Source organism: Coccinella septempunctata, chromosome 3 (genome assembly GCF_907165205.1).
Source record: "Coccinella septempunctata chromosome 3, icCocSept1.1, whole genome shotgun sequence".
Taxonomy (NCBI): domain Eukaryota; kingdom Metazoa; phylum Arthropoda; class Insecta; order Coleoptera; family Coccinellidae; genus Coccinella; species Coccinella septempunctata.
The window spans coordinates 31452511-31473676 of NC_058191.1; the positions used below are offsets into that span (position 1 = coordinate 31452511).

Below are 21166 nucleotides of genomic sequence, written 5' to 3' on the forward strand. Positions count from 1 at the left end.
TATATGGGTAAACCTCTTTTTTAAATTCAATAGCTCATTTATATCAAGTTGTTTTCATCTACAACGAACACTGATGGGTACTGTATTGACGATATTTACGAAAAAAATTAATTGTAGGTTCTCTCCAAGGGCGGATCCAGGATTTTTTTCTGGGGGGGGCACAACGGGCAGACGAGCAAAAAAATCAACAGTAATGTGAGAAATGAACTTCAAGTTTATTTTTAAGAGTTCAAGTGTGCATAGAAAGATTGGTTCTCTCTGTTGTGGCCATTGGATGTACTTTATCATAATTATGACGAAAGGTAGCTTCATATATTTTTGCAATTTTGAATTTCTTCTTGATTTCAACTGAACAAAAAATCGCTACGACTTAACTCATATGCTTGAAAGGAAAACATAAAGAATAACTTGCACGAAAATTATCTTTATTTCTTCAGAAGATTGCAGAAATATAGGTACTTTAATATAATATGTACAAATATATATATTTATGTATATGTACAAATATAAACTGGTTGAAGTTATACAATGAAATTTAAAATAATTACAATACATTCAAATCAAATTTGTCCATCTTTAAGTAGCTGCATGAGTGTAGACCTTATGAGGTCAGTGGAATAAGTATCCATCAATTTATTCTCGAGAAATCGACCGGTATATCCTTCACAATGTTTATAGTCATGAATAACCATCTGTGGTGAATTCTCAACAATATTTTCAGTCTTATTTACAAAATTAAAGTGAAATTTTATTATTCTCACACTACCATCATTATAAGAATTGATATTCTGTACAATTAAAGGAAGGAATGTACGATTTTGCTGAATACAAATTGTTTGAACAGGAATGTTTATTTGATCCAGCGAATGAAAATTGCTCTGTAGAAGGGGATATATACCATATGAATCTAGAGGAATCAGATATTCACTTAGAGCTAATACAATGTAAGATTTACTTTTACTAAATGTTCGCAATGAGCAATCTCTTTCTATTATAGTCCTGCTCAGGTTGGAGGAAGGAAGAGGGAAATTCCATGGGAAAAAAGTTAAATCAACATCTACAATTTCACTCAAGCTGCTCAGAAGTCTGAGCAGGCTATATGGTAAATCATCATAATAGAAAATAAAATGTTTGAAACCTATTAATTTATGGAAACTTATGAACTCAATTAATTTCCTTTTATTATAACTAGAAGGTGGCACACACAACGTAGCTGTAATAGGGTTAGATCTCTTCTCAATGTATGTTAATATAATTTTTTTAGGGGACACATATTTAGACCTGACACCAAACGACACTGCATAGGGTAGTGTTTTAAAAGATTTCAATCTGCAACTGTAAATATAAGCCTCCAAATTGTCAGCTTCTGCAATCTTGAGAGAATTCATCTCTCCTACTTCTGCATTATTGTTTTCAAACCAAAGAAAACATTTTTTTGGTACTTTTGTGACCTTCTTGTTAACAACCAGTGTTTGTGCCAAACTTTCATTAGTAAAGGCTGAAAAAACATAATAATCACCATATTCTTGCCATAATGGACTTTGGCCCCAATCAAAATGATCTGGATATTTATCGCTTGTATTTAATCGACTGAAATTGCAGGGAGTTCCAAAAAAATTGAATACCTCTAAAACATAGTGAAGTCTGTTATATTCATGACGATACACAAGAACTAATATTAAGCTGACAAAAGAAAATATCAGTAGTACGAGTTGTTGATATTTTCTCATTGTTATTTACGAAAGACAAAATGAGGGGACATAAAATCCCATATTAAATAAACAAAATAACAAAATTTGATGATAAGATTTTGAGGTTAAATTTAATTATGTCAAATAGTAGGGACCATAGATAAATAACATAATATGGTAGGGACCTAGGGACAGAGAATATCAAAAGGACAAAGGGACAATGTCCTTACAAGAGAAACCTCTTTGATCCCTATCATAGACCATTGAACTCAATAAATTATCTTTATTAATTTCAATGTCAAAGTTGATTGTTCCTACATGTTCAGCTGCCTTTTTTACAGAGAATTTGAATGAAATCTGCCGAAATGACAAACTATAAATTACTGTGAATTCACTTTTATTCATATGGAACCCAATTGCAATATGCAGAAACGCAAATGATATGACTTTCGTTGATCTTTATGATGTTCATGTATTTTTCGGGATAAAAGGATTACCAACATTTTTATTGGTCACCCCATTCCTCCTCATCCATTATTTGATTGTAAAGCGGAGGGCTTTCGAAGACTATTTCTACATGAAGTTCTTTGCAATATTAGGACTCTACTCAGGTTTGGTTTTATTCATCATTTTTTCAGCTCTGTACAAAGAAAAACAATATACATTTCACCTAATTATAACCTTTTGAAATAAAGTGTATGGAATAAAGCTCTGTCTTCTATATCTTTGATTTCGTATCATTTTTTTGTAAATATAAATTAATAAGTATTTCAAATGAATATCACAATTTCAAGGTTAAAACAGATCTCTTATATCTTATAATAAAAAACTAGAAACTGAATTACATTGATTTTTACTAAGATAAGTTATTTTACCACTCTGAAGATGCTATTGTGAAAGCCGAACAGGCGTAGTGGTTGAACGACTCTATCATAGTGGAAATTATGCAATTTAATTTGTAGTTCAATTAAGGATTCTCATCAAGTATCGACCACGTCAACATAATCCTCATTTTAGAAGTAAAGAAAGATCTCAAAATAATAAATATATATGTATACATTTTTTAATATATTCACAATGCAGTATCAGCTTAATCTGTAGCATGTTACTGGAAGCAAATAAGGAATCTTCTGTTATATTTTGTATTGATGAAAGCTTAATTCAAATCTGCGATAAGTGGGGTTTATTTATTCCTGTCGCCTGTCCCAAATGGCACAATTTACACAAATGATGCCACTAAGTTGATAAATGTCCTGAAAACACTACGTCGTAAAGGTTTGCACAAGGTCAATAACGGCTTGGTTTAGGTGCTATACAGCAAAATTATTACAGATCAATGTATTTCTTGTGCTTCTTGGTATGAGCAGTAAGATCCGATGATGTAGTAAACTTCCGATCACAAAGGGTGCAGGAATATGGTTTCTCTCCAGTGTGAATTCTTATATGAACTTTGAGCGAAGACGATTGAGAGAACTTTTTCCCACACTGCATACAAGTGAATGGCTTTTCCCCCGTGTGTGTTCTCATATGTTTTTCTAGGTATTGCTGCCGAGTGAATTGACGTTTACAAATGGTGCAGGTTGATAGATTTTCACCTGTTCAGAGATATTTTATTGAGTCAGTCTTCAAATCAACATAAAATACAGAGATAATAATATTTTATGAAGAGTTTTATTTATGCCACTTTAAAAGTAAACATTCCTCTGAAATATTAAATAAAAACCAGCATGCATTAACGAATCAATCAAAACTAAACAAACCCTCTCTCTATTTTTTTGTTTCTCTAAAACATAGTACAAGTGTACCTACAAGCAAATAGTTGCAACTCTTGGGTTCAAAGTGAGTTGGTCAAGTTTAGTTAAGGTTATGAAGGTTATGTTTGATTATTTGGAAATATTTTGGAATTAATTCGTAGTTTTTTTACAAAAAAAAAAGGAAACAGCATGTAATTTGAAATGCTGATTGATACCTTGTTCACAACTCGCAACTTTACAAGGCCCAAATACCTGCCGTGTTTTGGCTACTGCAGCACCAACTTCGCTTGCACCCCTTGAGTCTATCAAAAAGAGAGTTATTCATAGGTGACGTCAATATTTACCAAGCGTTACGTTTCTCAGACGCATTGACGCGCCGTGGCCGATCTTTCCCTATTCTATAGATATTTCCATGGCCAATGTTCTTCGGAGCTCACCTCTATAAAGCGGCTTATAGACGAGCAACCTAGTTGACAACTTGTTGACAAGTTGAACGTCTGTTGGCCGGTTGGTGGTTGATATTCCTTCAACCTCGTATGGTTTACAAGCTCGTTGACAACATAGTTGTCCACTAAGTTGCTCGTCTGTGGGCCGCTTAATGCCAAGGCTACAAGGATTGAGAATCCAGTCAGAAGAACTCGCCGAGCAGCTGAATCCCACCGGATGTGTCAAGCTTCTGACATCTAGATCGGCACAATACAACTGCACTTTTATGCAGACTTTGGAGCTCTTTGTGAACAGAGTCTTTCAGGAGAACTTTTACAAGCAGACTTCCAACTGTATTAATAAACTTACTCTTTCTACACTTCAGAATACTACCCGTGTTTAGGCTAATGGATAATTTTATTAAAAATAAAGTAAAGCACTACGAATTAATTCCAAAGAGATACCAACTCTAAGAAAAAGGGAGTTCAATACTACACATCCATTTTACCTGTATGTGTCCTTATATGTTCATTCAAATAAGCTGCTGTAGTGAATCTTTTATCACATGTTACACACTGAAACTTCTCGCCAGTGTGTTTCATCATGTGATTCTGTAACTCTGCTGCATAATTACATATTTTATCACAAAGGGTACATTTATACGGTTGCTTCCCAGTATGTTTCCTCATATGCACCGTCAGCTGTGATGAGTGAGTAAATTCTGCAGTACATATTTTACAAGCAACCTTCTCCCCAGTATGTTTTCTCATGTGTACATTCAAATGTGAAGATTGAGTGAATGTTTTGAGGCAAATTGTGCAAGTATAAGGTCGTTCGCCTGTGTGTGTTTTTATGTGTGATTTAAGTATGTAAGTGCTAGCAAATTTTTTGCCACAAGTGGTGCAGGAGAAAGGTTTCTCTCCTGTATGAGTTCTCATGTGAACCTTCAAGTCAGCTGCTGTTAAACACCTTCTATCACAACAAGGACAGGCATATGGCTTCTCCCCTGAAATGTATTGAACACATATTGCTCTCAACATTTTTTGAGGAATTGAGAAACTACAGATAAAATAGTCAGGGAAGTAGTTGAGGATGGTTAAATTTCATGTTCACATAGGATAACTCTATAACTGTTAAAGGAGCAAACAGTGTTGAATATGAGCTCATAATATTTTATGAAAATTCAGCTTTCCAATATTACATTCCAAAAGATATAATATTGCATAAAAGTACCTGAACTACTTGTTTTCACAATAGGGAATACTCCATCTGACAAAAATGATGTAATTTTTATGAAATATCTTTGAAACGTCACATTTTGAAATAACTATTTCAACCGTTTCTCAAAAAAATTATTTTAAGTACTCAAAAATAAAAATGCATGGGTATTTAAAATTCAAAGCGTTTTGTACCAATTGCACAAGCTGGCAACGTCGACTGAAATATGCGTTGATAATAAAGGACAACAAATACATTATCTTGATGAGATAGACAGAGATGGCTGTCTATGAAGTCTGCGACAAACGAGGAAGGTCGTAATATTTTATGGGATTTTTATGGCCTGTTGCTGTTGAGGCTCGTCAGTAAATACGATGACTGTAAATAAACAGCTATTATTTTATAAACAAGCTGATCGGACATTGTTCTTTTTATTTTCTAGTTGACGCTGTTGCCAAATCGTAAACTTGCAAACTAAGCGATTTAAATTTTAAAACCCCATATTTGAAGATTGATTTTGAATAGTTTCTGTGGCGAATTCGAAAAATTCATGAATGAAACTCATAATTATTCAGTTTAAACTTTCATATGCAGTGATAACCCAAATTGAGGAGAATTCCTCATTTGAATAATAATTATGAAATGGCCCCCAAAATTCTTTGTATCTTCTTAATAATAAATTCTTTGAGTAACATTGATATTTAATTTTTTCATAATTTAAAAATGAAATTTGTCTCCAAAAAAAGTCGAATATTTACCTGTATGAGATTTCATGTGCATAGTCAATTCACCTTTGATGGTGAACCTCTTATTACAAACTGCACATTGAAACGGTTTCTCTCCAGTGTGTCTTCTAATATGTTCTCTCAGATGGGATGAATGATAGAATCTCTTGTCACAGTATTTACATTCAAATGGTTTTTCACCTGTGTGTGTTCTCATATGAATTCTCAAATTTGCATTTTTCCTGTAACTTTTATCACATAATTCGCAAGAGAATATCTTTGCTTCTTTGTTTTGGGCTGAAGGTGACAGTGGACGAACTTGAATACCTTGAAAAAAAAGTAATAAAAACATATATATTATAATGCATATGCAGAGTCATATGTAGAATCAGCCAAACTCAGATCAAATAACAATATTGTGATTCAATACAATGCCATAAATGCACCAACATCAATAATATTGTATTCACAAATATATTTAATTATGAAAGAAGCTTAAGAGTTATGAGCGATTCCTTATGAAACTAGAACTCAATATTTAAATACCTGTTGTTTTTTTGATAACAGCCTTAGGAACTATGGAAATATTTTGCACGCCATTATTCAATTTTACATGATGTTGTTCCTGCTGAACTGCTGAAGAATGATTTACTTGGTTTGAATTTGGTTCTATTACATTATTCACTTGGGAAGTTTGAGAATTTCCAAAAGTAGATAAATCAAAATGCTGGTTTTCACCATCATAGTTCTGCAAATGTCTTTCTTCTAGGTCATGGAGAGTTTTTTGTGACAATTTATTAGTTAGTTCTTGAAGATGAGAATCTTGACTAATTAATGCTGAAAATTCAATTTGATAACCATTTGCTATCAATAGACATTTATGAATGAATAGTGCATACCTGGGGATGCACCCCTTGAGATATTTACATCATTTTTAAGTTCGTCTTCATTATCTAAAAAATGTTTGAGATGCAAATATTCAGCATTTGGAGAATCCTGTGTCGTTATGACAATATTTTCTATGATATTTGCTCCTCCAAATTCCATCTTGGAAATAGTTCCACTTTCTGAAATCGTTGTGAACCCTCTCAAATGACCACTAACACATTTTTGTAGTGTGTTTTCCGATTGTAAACAAACCGTTCTGAAATCGTAAGAAACTCGAAGTCTATCAATACAAGTTGAACAAATGAAGGATGGGAGGCCTTCTTTAGACCAATCCTGCCAGAGGAAAAAATAAAGTAAGGTATGCGACTCTTTGGATATCTAAGATTATATTAGACTTACAATTTCCGATATGCAAGCTAATAGTTTATCACAAAATTTCACACAATCCTCATCCTGAGCGTTTGTTGGTGTTAGTGGACAGTCTATACGGAGGCAGGCACGACAGCAATCACTTACATTCACAACAGAGCACATTTTGGTTAAAAATTCAATTTAATTCAATATAAATATAAACAATTACAACATTGTTTACTTTGACAGAAAATTAACCTAAATCTGTTAATTTGACATCTATCAATTTCACAGATAATTTAAATTTTGATGTTTACCTTTTTATTTATTTTTTTCCCTTTATTTTCGATAAACTATATGCTAATTTTGCATGTGCAGTTCAAACCACACTGACGAAATAAAAGGCCCATTGTTTGCTTATACTTTCCATACAAAATCTTTGTGAAATATGAAAATTTTCTGATTTCAGTGTCCTGAATGACGAAGTGACGTTGACGTGAATTCTGAAATACACGTCAAATAGGGAAATCCAAAAATTTTATTGTTATTTGATTATTTATATTTATTGAAGGATTAAATAAGAATCATTGTATAATGAATTGATAACTTGTCAAATAATTGAGATTAGTCAAATTGAAGATTTTCATGCAAAATGGGTGAGTTTAGTATATTTCATGAAATCTACAGGTTATAGTTATATTGTAATTGCAGGTATGTTATTCAGCTATTTTCGAAGCCTCATCGGTGCAAGGGAGATGAGGATATTGATATTAGGTTTGGATGGTGCCGGTAAAACAACAATTTTATATAGACTTCAGGTTGGAGAAGTGGTTACCACAATACCTACAATAGGTTTTAATGTTGAACAAGTTACTTATAAGAATTTAAAATTCCAAGTATGGGATTTGGGGGGACAAACAAGCATAAGGTTAGAAATGTTTCCTCTACCTGCATAATGTAGTCTAAACTTGTTGTGTTGTAGACCATATTGGAGGTGCTATTATAGCAATACAGATGCTATAATCTATGTCGTAGATTCTGCAGATAAGGAAAGAATGGGCATCTCCAAAGATGAACTTTTTCATATGCTTAGAGTGAGTAATTCAGAATGAAATAGTGAATTTGCTACTATGAAATATTTCAGGAAGAAGAACTTGCTGATGCTATCCTTGTAGTCTTAGCTAATAAGCAAGATATTCCTGGCTGTATGTCACTGAAAGAAGTTCATCAGGCATTAGGCTTGGAAGCATTGAAGAATAGAACTTTTCAAATATTCAAAACCTCAGCTACAAAAGGTGAAGGTTTGGATATGGCCATGGAATGGTTAAGCAACACTTTAAAAACTAGGAAATAACACTCATAATTATTCTAGTCTTGTTTTGAAAATTTCCTGTATTAATTTGTTGAAAGGCCTTAATGGATGTAAACGTGGATTCATCAATATTTCTGTATTGAATTAAGTTATTTAATATATTTGTTTTGTTAGTACTTTTTACTTTGTCATTCCATTGCATTAGAATATCTGTGAAAAATGGATAAAACATATATCTATACATCAAGATTTTGTACTATAAATAAAACCAACTCTGTGTACAAAGTTTCTAGTGTGATGATTTTCAATTTTCTACCTTAAATTCAGTAGGTCTATACTTCCTCATTGATAACATTTTTGGAGAAAAATATATCGAAAACTTTCGAACCTGCTTGGGATTTAATGTAAGTAAAGACATTCACTGTAAAAAAAATTTAATGAATATAATACAAGCCAAAATCTACTCTAATGAGGAATAAATGGCGAACAGTCAAGATACTTAAAACAACTCCTCTTCCAGCTCCAGTCCGGGCTGACCAAACCTACAAATTTTATGATCACTGGATTCCAGTTCCATCTGGACCTTTTTTCTTATATAAAAAATGGGGCAATCTCTGCTGCTGCACAAAATTTCTTCATGTAATGAACCCTGACATCTTTGGCATTCTGTATAAAGTTGGGCAAACCTATCTTCTAGCATTCGGTGATGGGAAAGCTCTTGTTGGTACAGTGCACCTTCTTTTGGTTTGCAATGATGGCACACTGCCTCCGATTCGTAGCCATTTGGCAACACGGACTTGCACCCAATACATGTTTCTTTCTTCTTTGTGAAGGCAGCTAAGGCACCTATTCTGGATGTCACTAATGTCCTGGTCCTAGTATGATCTCCACCTAAAAATAAAGAATGTTAAATAAAGATAGGAATTCTTATAATGATTTTAAAACTTACGTAATAACACTGATTCAGCTTTTTCACCTAAGATTGGTTCAAATATTCTAATTAATGGTTTAGATAACTGATTTTCCAAATAGTACTTGGTGTCTATTGGGATATTATTTTCAAGCACATATATTGGATCCTGAAACATGTGGAAGTTAGATTTAATATATAGGGCCTGTTCCGATATTGCTGAACAGTACTGTCAGTATTTCAGAAACGATGCCTATTGGCCCAGTCGTTCGAGTTCTATTGTTATTCGATTGCGGGCCAGTACTAACAGCAATATCGGAACAGGCCCATAGCCATTTGTGATGACCTTACTTCTGCCTTTTCGAAAGCTTTGGCATTTTTAGAAGCTGCTGTTATAACGTAAGGTATACGATCCCCGAGTTTGGGAGCATTTCCGGGATCCCTCTTCGTCATTTTTTTGGCTAATTCTACATGAGCCTGCTTTGCAGAATAATCAGCCTTTGTTAATTCCTTAGTTATGACAAGTTTTGATATATCAACATTATTTTGAAGTAAATCTGAAATAACTACTTTGGCATAATTCACTGCATCATCTGGGTCTCTAAAAAAGTCATTGATTTCACCTCCTATTTTTTCCACAATTAAAATGAGTATTACCTATTGATTAACAGCTTTTGTAGACATGTATTAATAACATCAACTACTAATGTACAATTATCCCTCCTCACTGTTTCTAAACCTTTACAGTCCATTTTGTCGTATTTTTCTGGATTTGTAAAATATAAACCGGCGTATCTCTTCTTATTTATGAGCAAATATGGATAATAAACTTTTTCAAACTCTAACTTGATGGGTTGAATGAATTTTTTGCTGATCAATTCTGCCGCTTCTCTACCTAATTCCATACTTTTCTCCAAAGTTTTTACTTTGAAATTAACCATAACTGAATCGGTGTCACCATATATAACTTTAGCATCAGCCTCATAACCATTTGCTGTGCAATAATGCTGCTCAACTTCTTGCTTAGTTTGTTCGATCATCGTTCGACCGTAGGCAGTAACACTCTAAAAAGAAAAAATTAGTATTGTTTAATAATTTGGACTGATGACTATATTACCCCAGAAATTTCCAAGCATGGCAGTTTTCCGACCTGAGCCCCAGTAAAACCGTATACGGAATTTGCGGATATCTTATAGGCTAATTGTCTTCCATCCAAAACAGCTTTAAGGACTGGATCTGTAGTTTCTTTTAGCAGAGCCTTAGTTTTCTTTCTTGCTGAGAGCAGATGTTTTAAAATATGTGGTAGAAGCCCTGGTCTAACCGAGGATTTTACAAACATACAATTGGCAGGCGTTTTTGTGATTTGCTCATCGGTTAACCTAAAAATTTTCAGTTCAGGATTTATGCTGAAAATTACATTTTGGCTTACCCTAAATTTTGCTGCATATTAGGCTTTAATAGAGTGGTGTAACAAAGATTGTGGGCAATCATAATGCTAGGGTATAGAGAACTGAAATCAAGGGTGGCTATGGGATCTGTGTAATAACCTCGAATTGGTTCAATAACTGTGGCTCCTTCATACTGTTCTGAGCTCGGCCCATAACCATACACAGGCATAAAATATCCAGCTTCCCTAGCCTGAAATATGAGCCTCAGAAAAAAGTACGTTGATCATCATATGTAAGTTGAACTTACATGTCTCAATAATTGGGCTACAACTTTAACCTGTTCTCCTTTAGTTAGTAAACTTGTTATAGGCACGCCTGTTACCCTAGACATCTCCACATCATTTGTGAAACTTCTGACGTGATTCAGTAATCTCAATGGTAAATCAGCATCTTTGATACAATAGACAGCCAACCTAAAAATTTTATATGCAACAGAATGAGAAAATATTGAAATAAATTGAATACCTTCTTCTTGTTTGATCATCCCCGTTTTGTAGATCTGTAATAATACTGTAGTGTACATCTTCCTTCTGTTCACCTAAAATTTCCTGACAAACGCTGTTTAAAGTATATGACCTCAGTTTAAAATCTCTTTTAGTAACCATCAACATATCATACGGTACTCTACCCTCGAAATTTATAGTTTTGTAGGTACGTTTACCAATTTTGGTCTGTGTTACAGTTTCCTTGACAACAGATCTGAATTGAAAAAAAAATTAGGTGAATAAAAAACGATTTTCCAATTAAATCTTTTGATTTCCTTTCACATTAAATACCTTGTGTTTAGGATTCTTCCAAGAAAATCAAATTCTTTCAACTTGAGATGTTTGGCTCTGTCCAATAGATAAGGAAAATCGAAATTATTGATGTTGTATCCTGTGAATATATCGGGATCTACTGCTCTGACAAATTTTGCCCATGCTTCTAACATATCCCCCTCCTTATCAAAACATTTCACCTAAAATTTGTTGAGTTTAGATTTATTGAGTCGAATTTTGGTTAAAAATATTCACCTCTGCATGTCCAATAGGAGCACAAGTATTTAAAGTGAATACATTTCTTATAAGTACATCTTCTTCTCCATGAAGTCTGACCACATTTGCAATTTGGATAACTGGATCGATATTTGGTTCAGGAAATATTCCTACAATAATACCTCTAATAAAAATTGTTCATTGTTTTCATAAGTGCTTCCTTACCCTTTCTACCTGCACACTCAATATCGAAACTGTGAATCCTAAATTTGGCAACATCAGACCAATTTTCTTCTTCAGGTGAATGAGCTATGAAATCCTCCCATGAAACGTCTACTTCAAGTTGGCATCTAGATTGTGTAGGAAACTTTGTAAATTTATTTCTTTGGTACCATTTTCCTGCAGGAAGTTCGAGCCAACAGCATCCCATAATTTTAGTGTCTATCATAAATCTCATTTCTATGTCAACATTAGACTCAAAGAAGGTAAATGAATGGGATGACAGGGGTTGGTATACAATCTGATTTTCTAATAAACGTTTAGCTGCTGGTATGAACTTAGGAAGGGCAACAGTTATTTTAATGAATTTCTGGTTGTCTTCACCAGTGTATTCAACAAGATTTTTTCCTTCAACAATTTCTAATGCTAGCACTGCATCTGTAATGTTGTCTTTATTACCTCCACGTATATCCCCGACAACAACTTCATTTAATTTTGTCTGGTAAAAACAATGAATCAGAACAATATTTAATAGATTTTTAATAGCCAAATCTTACCTTAAATGGTCTACAATCCGTTTCTGTAAAAGACTGCGGCACGTTCACATAAAAATATGGGGAAAATCCATGTATGTGACAACATACGCTATTGCCATTCTTCGTAACACCAAAAGTTCTGATAATGGGTACAGGACCACTCTGAGCACCAGGCATTCCTGGATATGGATTGCCAATGTAGTGGTCCAATTCTAATTCTTGAAATATGAGTGTATCTTTAATAGGGTCTATATTTCCAACAGGGGGTCTCTGGATGTCTTTGGATTTTCTATAAAAAAAAAAATTAGGAAATTGATTTTGAATATTCCTATTATCTTACTTCATGAATTTAGAAGGACTTGGCGTCCCATCATTAGATGGTCGTTTATTCATTTTATGTATCAGATAAAAAATCAAATTATTAACTAACTTGTTGGGCCTTTTAACTTTACAGTTGCCGCCAAAACCCAAAACTTGTCAAAAGTCAAAAGTCAGAATGTGGGGACCACAAATCATAAATCATGCTCGCTCTTCTTCTCATTATCCTCTGTTTTCTGTGGTAAGGAGTGTAAGGACAATGCTGTCCTTATCAAAGATGGTATAATATCTTTGGTCCTTATCATGAACCATGTATAAGGAAAAGTCCTTGTACGATGCTCCAACATACAGGGTGGGCCATCCATAACTTTCCACCCCGAATTTTGAGCTTTGGGATGGAATAACGAAAAAACGCTCAGACAGGTGAAATATTGTTGAAAGGGGGACAAATAAAGATGTTCCAATGAGTTTGATATCACTACCCCTCTAGCCGCAACCCCAAACAGCTCACTTTTTGAATAGGGAATAGGGGACGAGCAGCACCTTGTTGGAAAGGCAATTCAATTTCCTGCATGAGTGACATGAGTGTATTTTTTTTTCATCGCTTTATTATTATACAGAGTGACTCAGTATTCCATCAATAACTTTCACACGCCGAATTTGGATCTTTGAGATGGAAAAAACGCTCGGATGAGTCAAAAAATGAATTCGATGTCACTACCCCTCTAGCCGCTACCACTTAGAGCAATTATTTTTGAATAGAGATAATAGGTCGTAAATCGTGCGCTTTCCTTTAAATTGAAATATTTGCTTTTTTGCTGTTTGGGTAACGGCTAGGGTAGTGATATCGAATTCATTTTTTGATCCGTCCGAGCATTTTTTCCATCTCAAAGATACAAATTCCCAGACTTCAGACTTGATGATTGCGGATCAGGTGTTTAAGCAAAGGGAGCCCATATATGACTATCAATTTTTCGGTCTTTTGAGGGGACATTATATGGCCAACATTGCGAAGTCCGTTGGAAATAATGCTAGGAAATATTTCTCGCCTACTTTAAGATGTCCAGATCAGATCAGAAGTTTTGAATAGGTAGTATTCTACGCATTATTTTCCGAATAGAGTTAATATCCCATAATCTTTCAATGCGCAGAGTGTTACTATGTATAGTGAACCGACGAAATGCAAAAAAGTATTGGAGAAACTTCGCAGGGGGTAGACTTTTTGAATGTCAGGTGGGAACTGTAGCTATCATACTCTATATTTTTTGTGAATGATTGTGTGGATCTTATAGCGACCGGTTTCATAATCAAACCTAAAGTCCTTTTAATTTTAAAGTTTCCTTTAAACCTACTAACGGCCGATTCCATAATCTAACCTAAAGCCGCTTTAACTTTAAAGCTTCCTTTAACCCTACAACGTCCAGTTTCATAATCAAATTTAAAGTCACTTTAAGCTTGAAGCTTCTTTTACTGTCAGTTTTAGAAGGGATAAAGGAAGCTTTAAAATTAAAGCGACTTTAGGTTTGATTATGAAACTGAACGTAAGTTTGATTATGAAACTGGACGTTAGGATTATAATCATCATTATATTGAACCGACTTCCGGGTTCGTCACGGCTTGACTTACGGCCGGTTTCATAAACAAACAAGGGCGGATTTAGGGGGGGGCACGGGGGCACGTGCCCCCCCCAGGATGGATCTTTCTATACATAGTTGAACTCTTAAAAATAAACTTGAAGTTCATTTCTCACATTTACTGTTGATTTTTTTGCTTGTCTGCCCGTTGTGCCCCCCCCCCAGAAAAAAATCCTGGATCCGCCCTTGTAATCAAACCTAAAGTCCCTTTAATTTTAAAGCCTCCTTTAACCCTACTAAAAATGACAGTAAAGGAAGCTTTAAGCTTAAAGTGGCTTTAAATTTGATTATGAAACTGGACGTTAGCCTTTCTAAACTGACGGCTTGGATCTATCGTTCTGGAATTATACTTATGCAACCCTAAAGGAAACCTTCAATGATATTAACAAAACTGATGATGTCCTAAGGATCCTTGGCTATAGGCGAATCCAACTACCGATGAGGGCGCTGCAACTTGTCAACAAACATGGCGGAAAATGAGTAATCATCGTGAAAACTCTATTGTGAAAGCAATGTTATCGTAGATTTTATTCGATTATAGAGATATTTGTAAAGGTAGTGAATAATTATGGGATTATTGATTGTGCTCGGGTTCCTCCAGAACTTTCCTGAACATGTTGGTGTCGTTTGATGGAAGATTTTACAAGAACTTATATCCAGAAGATTTCATTCTATCATCACACTCACATGAATTATGTAATTTGTGGAAATAAATGAATGTAAATATTTGAGATAATTTATTTGGATGAAAACATATTATGCAGTTCAAAATGCCAACACAGAAATTATTTTCCAGTAATTACAACCAACTCAACAAGACCGCCTGAAAATTAATTCTACAGTTGTAATTTCATTAACGAAATTTGAAATTCTTGTCGAACGGTTTAATTATTGATCACTTTCAACTGCTTGCAAAATTCCAAGTCAAATCACTACTTTTCATTTAAAATGTTCCCAACGTATCATCCCTTGAAGATTGCAAGTCCAGTAATGCATGTACAACTTCAGGTATGTCAGAAATTTAATCTCATATACTTTCTTCTGCTCAGGTTTCTCGGCACTATTGAAATCATGGAAATGAAAATTCGCATTGCCTTTCTTAATCGTCCAACACTAGAAAATTCATCTAGAACAAAGATATCTCCTAACCTAAAATTATAGTGAAAATTGGTAAATAGTTTCTCAACTGAATGACACTGATATAAATACTCACTAAATTATTTTAATACCTATTTTTCTAGTCAGACATCCAAAAAGTTTTGTGAATATAGTCCACTGGTAACCGAATATGTTATGAAAATATCTAACCCAAAGAAGTAAAACACAAGTTATTACTCACTTTCTAGGTTTGTGATTTGGCCGCTAGGCGGCGTTTAGATTTTTGGATTCGCCAATACGCTGTGCGAATCCAGAACTGGCCGCTTCCTATGTATAGTTCTGGACACTTGAATACTATGTGTTCAGCTGTATCTTTTTTATCCACAGAGGATGCATATCTCATCTGCTGAGACCTTTGAACCGACTGTGTCCCGTTTTCCGTCAGTAGTTCCACCATTATATCCGAAGCTCAGCTCGTAGCAACTTCAAGAACTTTATGGTGTAGTTCGGTGAAGGGACAACGAATCTTATTTGGCTGAGCAAGTTTAGGACAGTTAATCCGGAGGAATATTCTCTTCTATTGCCTCTTGTTTGATTGCTGCCTTATATTGGTCTTTTCTAACTACAAAAAGGTTTGCCAGCGATACCAAAATGCCCTGGTACCCATATTAGAGTCACCTTATTGCAACTGGCCAGTTGCTTGATAGTAATACGACATTCCTATGTCAGCAGAGAACATTGGCTGAGTGAATACCTTAGCGTGACCTATACCCAGGTGATATAGATGTGCGCCCTTTTAGGGTTCTCCTTGAAATATTCCTGAGTTCCTTTGTCTGTAAGATGGTCTGAGGTCCCAGGGGCATAGAGATCCTTAATTTTGCTCCACAGACTTGTACCTCTTTCTGATACATCAGCATACTATAAAGATGCCATCTAGACTAACTGATTTACGAAATCCCACTGTGAAGGTCGTTAAGGACCGTTTTAAAGGGTAATTCGAAATCAAATAAAGTTTTGCTAAGAGGTTTCCGATTCTCATATGTCGCACCCTGTTTCCAGGTAGGAGTTCGCACTGAGCAATATTCTTATTTCTCCCATTGTTGAGTAGTACCTAACATCAATTGAGCCTAACAATAAAAATAGTGAATATTTTTGTATTGCATCATTTGCAGAATTCGAGGAAGATTCAATGAAACTTTTGCGAGGATTGAAAAATTTTGTTGGTCCTTTCCGATTCCCCATGGCCCAACCGGAAGTATGAAAGAGTTTCACATTCCAAGCAAGAGCGCACGATATAAGGTAGTAATTGTTATCAGATCGAACAGGTAGTTATGAATTATGTGGCATCAGGTTTTTTATGACTGCTTCCGAAAAATTCCGATGCACCGTCATTATCCAGAGTCCGGGCAGCTCCGTATTTTAATATTATCCCGTTATCAACCATACTTTAATGTTATTCACTGATCGTCCTCTTTCTTAATGTCCAGAAAGACCGCAGCCTCTAGTAAAGGTACAACCTCATCTTTCTTCTTTCGTCTCGCTTAAACTACATTGTTCCGAAGTTCGAAAACCAGTTTCTGAAAAACATGGGCGTGCTCTGAGGAATTTCAATGGCTCGAACTGTGCGCATATAGAATACAAGCAAAAAACCGAATGCCGAAAACCCCGTCTGGACTCCCCTGTCCTACGGCGCTCATGAAGTGTTTACAAACTCTCGCTGCTGAAGACTCAGGTGGAAATTCGAAGAGGAATAGTACCGATTCGGGCGAAAATTTAACCTAATAGTGAAATAGGAATGGATATTCGGTGCGTGATACCACAATTTTCGTGATGTGTGCTGGAATGTCGAACCAGGTGAAGTGAAATAGCTCTAGGGCAGTGGCAAAACCGTTGGTATGTCGTAGTAAGTCTGACATGGCCCATCAAAATGGGACTCAAAGTGCTGGTTGGGAACTAACCCCTGCTAATAGGGATGGCAATGAGTGCCCTGAAGAGCGGCAGTGGACTGGGGTTGATCACCTTTCTGGCCCTCTCAATCCACTCTGTATCACGGACGCGAGCCATGAGATTTTGAGGCCGAAACCAAGAAGGTAATTTTCGATTACACGAAATGACAATGGTCAATAGTGCAATCTTTTCGCGATAGATTATTTATTTATTTATGTATTCATATTTGGTTATCAATATATTTTATTATATCACAGTTACTAACAGTACCACTAAGATCGACCTACAAGCATATTTTTTCGGAATGAAAACTATTTAGGGATGGGGTATAGCTGAGCATATCGCACGTGGATTGCTCAAGAGAAGGTGGGCAAGGCATTTTCAGTCAGATGGATTTTTTTATGATAATTATTCATATCCATATATTTATATTGAACTTACAATTTATTCATTCCTTTTTTTGAGTTCTAAGCGATTTAGGAATAAAAAGAGACTTCAGCTGTTTCAAAGGAAACATTTCATAAGTTGCAAAAAAGTAATTCGAATAAAAAAAGGGTTCATTACTGTGTAAGCAAAATATTTAAGTCATTTTTCTCGAGAGTCGCTAGGACGTACCCTAGCGGCTTTTAAGAAGGGTTCTTTTTTTGCACAGAAAAGTTGGGAAAATCAGAAAACGGCTTCAGATAACTCCAACCCTCATTGGCGTAGAAGTAAGGGACGACTGGAGATACGATACCCACGAAAACTACGCCACTAAGGGCTTTGTAGGAACTCGAAAAAACATAAAAATATTGGAAATCCTATATCCTTCAAAATTCAAACGCTTATTATCCCAACTCGTTTAGAATTGGAAAAAATAAATGGAAAAATTATTAAGGTTCAATAGCCTGTATCTCTGAAGGAATCTGACATAGAAGAATTCTTATTTTAACTAGAACTATCACTTCCTCAAGTTATGACCTGGACTCTTGGAACACTCTGTAAATCAGAATGAAATCTGAAAGGATGTTACTAATATCAGGGACAAACTTTGTGTCTCTCTCTGCTAATATGAATTTTAGTTTTAAACTGCAGTTGGCCCGAAATATAGACGTATTGAAGCAGAAAAATATGAAAAAGGATTAATATTTTGGCTTCAATTTTTGCGGAGTGCCAAAAGAAAAACTGCTGAAATATGAGAATAAGTACATAACTTATCAAAATAATTTTCCTCATTTTCTCATTATAGTTATTAGCAAGATCTCTCTATAAATTTTTAATTGGTTAGCCATCCGTGTACACCATATATATGTTCTCAAAAAATTCTTTATCTTATCTAGAAACTTTAAACTAGAAGCCAACCGTTGATTATATTATAAGAAAATCGATGAAATTGAATTTCCTAGAAAGTAAACCGATACTTTTTTATGGGAGAGGTATTTTTGACGAAGTGTTTAAAAACATTAATCACTTTTGAGCTTTCGATCATATTTTAAGGAGACTGGTTGAAACTTAAAACCATAAATTTTTTGGCAAGAAAAAAATTACTAAGGCTCATAGAAAAAGTATCAAAACCGAGCAAAAAGTCCTCAAAAATTTATACAGGCAGAATTGAACAGCAGAAAATTGTGGTAACACATGGATACAAATGACCTAGATAATAATAATAATTTATTCATCCTTTGAGACAAATTAATGTACAGAATAAATCATACAGATGAAGAAAAAATATATAGATAAGCTAATCACTATGACATCATCAAGGTAATCATTTATATCTTTTTAACATAACCTTTTTAACAGCTTTTTTGAATTTGCTGTAATCGGGAGATTGGATATTGTGGAGGAATAGAGACGTTAGAAATTTGACGGAAATCTATTGGTCAAAATTAGGTCGAAATTCGAAGTTAAATAATGAAATGAATTATCACCAAGAGAAAGAGAAGCATTAATTTCGTTCTCAACTTTCTTTTCAATTAACATTATTCTTCTGCTTGCAATTTTGAGATTTGTTGATAGATTTATTATACAGGATACAGGTTGTTGTTGTTACCAAAAAGTTTTTAGGGGCTGATTCCATGGCGGAAATCAAAGTTGATCACTGATCTTTCATGTATAGTAAAGCTCTCAGGCCTTCTTCGAAAAGCTATACGATGTCCTAAATGGAGTTTCTCTCGAAAGTGCTGAAGAAATGGCATTTTGTGGGCATCTTCTATCAATAGGAAGGAAACGATAGAAACCGAATAACTTCACAGAAGCTTGCTTTTACGGACATAATACAGGCAAAAAGATTTCGAATGAATCATTATTTTAAACACATATTATTAAATTGAGAAATTTTGTTTAAAATAAAAGTTGTAGTAAAAAATGAAATAGGGGATGCATGTTTCACCCCTTTAAAAGATCACAGGAAAACTGAAAAAATTGCAATAGGTAGCCTTTGTATCGTTTGAACATTTTTTTAACTCATTTTTGAAAATGTTCAACTTGACAAGGAAAAGCCTATCTCTAGTTTTCATAAAAGAACACCCTTCAATTTTCGACAAGGAATCACCTTTTCTTCATGCATGAAAAGTTCCAACTAAACGAAAGTAATAATTCAGTATGAACTTGATACCTATTTACATATTTTAAAGTAATAGGTGAGGAGTTACTATGTATTTCGTATTTCCATTATGCAAATTGTAAAGTTAACGAACCAGATAACCAGAATATTCTAAAATCGGGTGACCAAATATGAATCTCACTAGCGGTACCTATGTTCAATTCCAAAAAAAAAATGGAATGCGGAGCCACTCACAAACATATTATTACCTATTTGAACGATCGTTTAAAAAAAATTCGTCTTCCAGTAGGCATTGGAATTTTCAAGATTGATGTCCTCTATATACCGTACAACAAGAGATACCGAGGAGATTTGGTAGCTATGAAGACAGCACTAAAAATCTGTAATCTTGGATTATTCAGATTGGCTCTCAAAATGGTGGAAGATGATAATGCATCCCTTTTCTGTACAAGAATCGAATCACAGCAATTTCTATATTTCCTGAAACCCCCTTAGTAATTTTGGAAAGTGTCTTCTAGAGTCTATTCAATCCTAAACAGAATTTTGAAAGGAACACAGCGGGTTTAACAAAACTTCGATTGTCCGATCAACGATTTGATAGTCACTCGATTTCCAAAACGAAATCATTGAAACCTTTTCATTTCCGACTTCATTGAAGAAGATGCAATTGGGAATAATTGAATGGACATTTGAGCACCATATTTTGATGCGAGAATGATATTCTGAATGATCATGACTGAATTACCGATTGGAAACAAATTTAGGTACCTACATCTATTCGTCAATCAAGCGTTGATTCCCCAATCAAGCTTTATGCAACCCGGCGTCAATAAACTAATGGGTCTGTAACTACTAGGATCAGAATAATTTTTTCCACGTTTTTAAATTCCTATAACTTTCGCTTTTCGGCACTCGCGAGAATTAAGAATGTTATTATGAAAAGATACCTAACCACTAAGAAAAGGTTCTTCTATCCACGTTAGTGGATTTTCTTCACTTGTAGCAAGACCAAAGAATATAGAGTTAGGTTAGGTCCTTACTCTAAAATGTTTTTTGAGGACAATACACCTCGGAAGACAACACCAACTATTCCTATAATAAAAGGAGCCCCCCTGTCAATTTTCGGCATTTCTGTCAGCGTATCTTCTGGTCTCAAATTCGATTTATTTCAG

General features: G+C 34.7%; 4 protein-coding genes across 4 annotated transcripts; 1 reads left to right on the plus strand and 3 right to left on the minus strand.

Moving 5' to 3' along the window:
• Positions 1-404: 404 nt before the first annotated feature.
• On the minus strand, positions 405-1870 carry LOC123309184. The gene has a single exon (XM_044892157.1). It carries the CDS (start codon positions 1728-1730, stop codon positions 561-563), a length of 1170 nt encoding a protein of 389 aa, XP_044748092.1. The 5' UTR covers positions 1731-1870; the 3' UTR covers positions 405-560.
• A 416-nt stretch (positions 1871-2286) lies between these two features.
• On the minus strand, positions 2287-7327 carry LOC123309183 (gastrula zinc finger protein XlCGF57.1-like). Its single transcript, XM_044892156.1, has 6 exons — positions 7102-7327; positions 6714-7035; positions 6361-6651; positions 5848-6141; positions 4380-4877; positions 2287-3286 (listed from the first exon to the last, which is right to left on the minus strand). Exons 1-6 carry the CDS (start codon positions 7234-7236, stop codon positions 3018-3020), a joined length of 1809 nt encoding a protein of 602 aa, XP_044748091.1. The 5' UTR covers positions 7237-7327; the 3' UTR covers positions 2287-3017.
• A 212-nt stretch (positions 7328-7539) lies between these two features.
• On the plus strand, positions 7540-8653 carry LOC123309185 (ADP-ribosylation factor-like protein 1). The gene is made up of 4 exons (XM_044892158.1): positions 7540-7709; positions 7765-7981; positions 8036-8147; positions 8198-8653. Exons 1-4 carry the CDS (start codon positions 7706-7708, stop codon positions 8405-8407), a joined length of 543 nt encoding a protein of 180 aa, XP_044748093.1. The 5' UTR covers positions 7540-7705; the 3' UTR covers positions 8408-8653.
• A 132-nt stretch (positions 8654-8785) lies between these two features.
• Positions 8786-12920, minus strand: LOC123309743 (DNA polymerase delta catalytic subunit). Its single transcript, XM_044892981.1, has 13 exons — positions 12793-12920; positions 12474-12741; positions 11923-12415; positions 11737-11867; positions 11500-11681; positions 11189-11422; positions 10971-11136; positions 10705-10913; positions 10393-10654; positions 9933-10339; positions 9627-9876; positions 9315-9444; positions 8786-9256 (listed from the first exon to the last, which is right to left on the minus strand). Exons 1-13 carry the CDS (start codon positions 12843-12845, stop codon positions 8865-8867), a joined length of 3177 nt encoding a protein of 1058 aa, XP_044748916.1. The 5' UTR covers positions 12846-12920; the 3' UTR covers positions 8786-8864.
• Positions 12921-21166: the final 8246 nt, after the last annotated feature.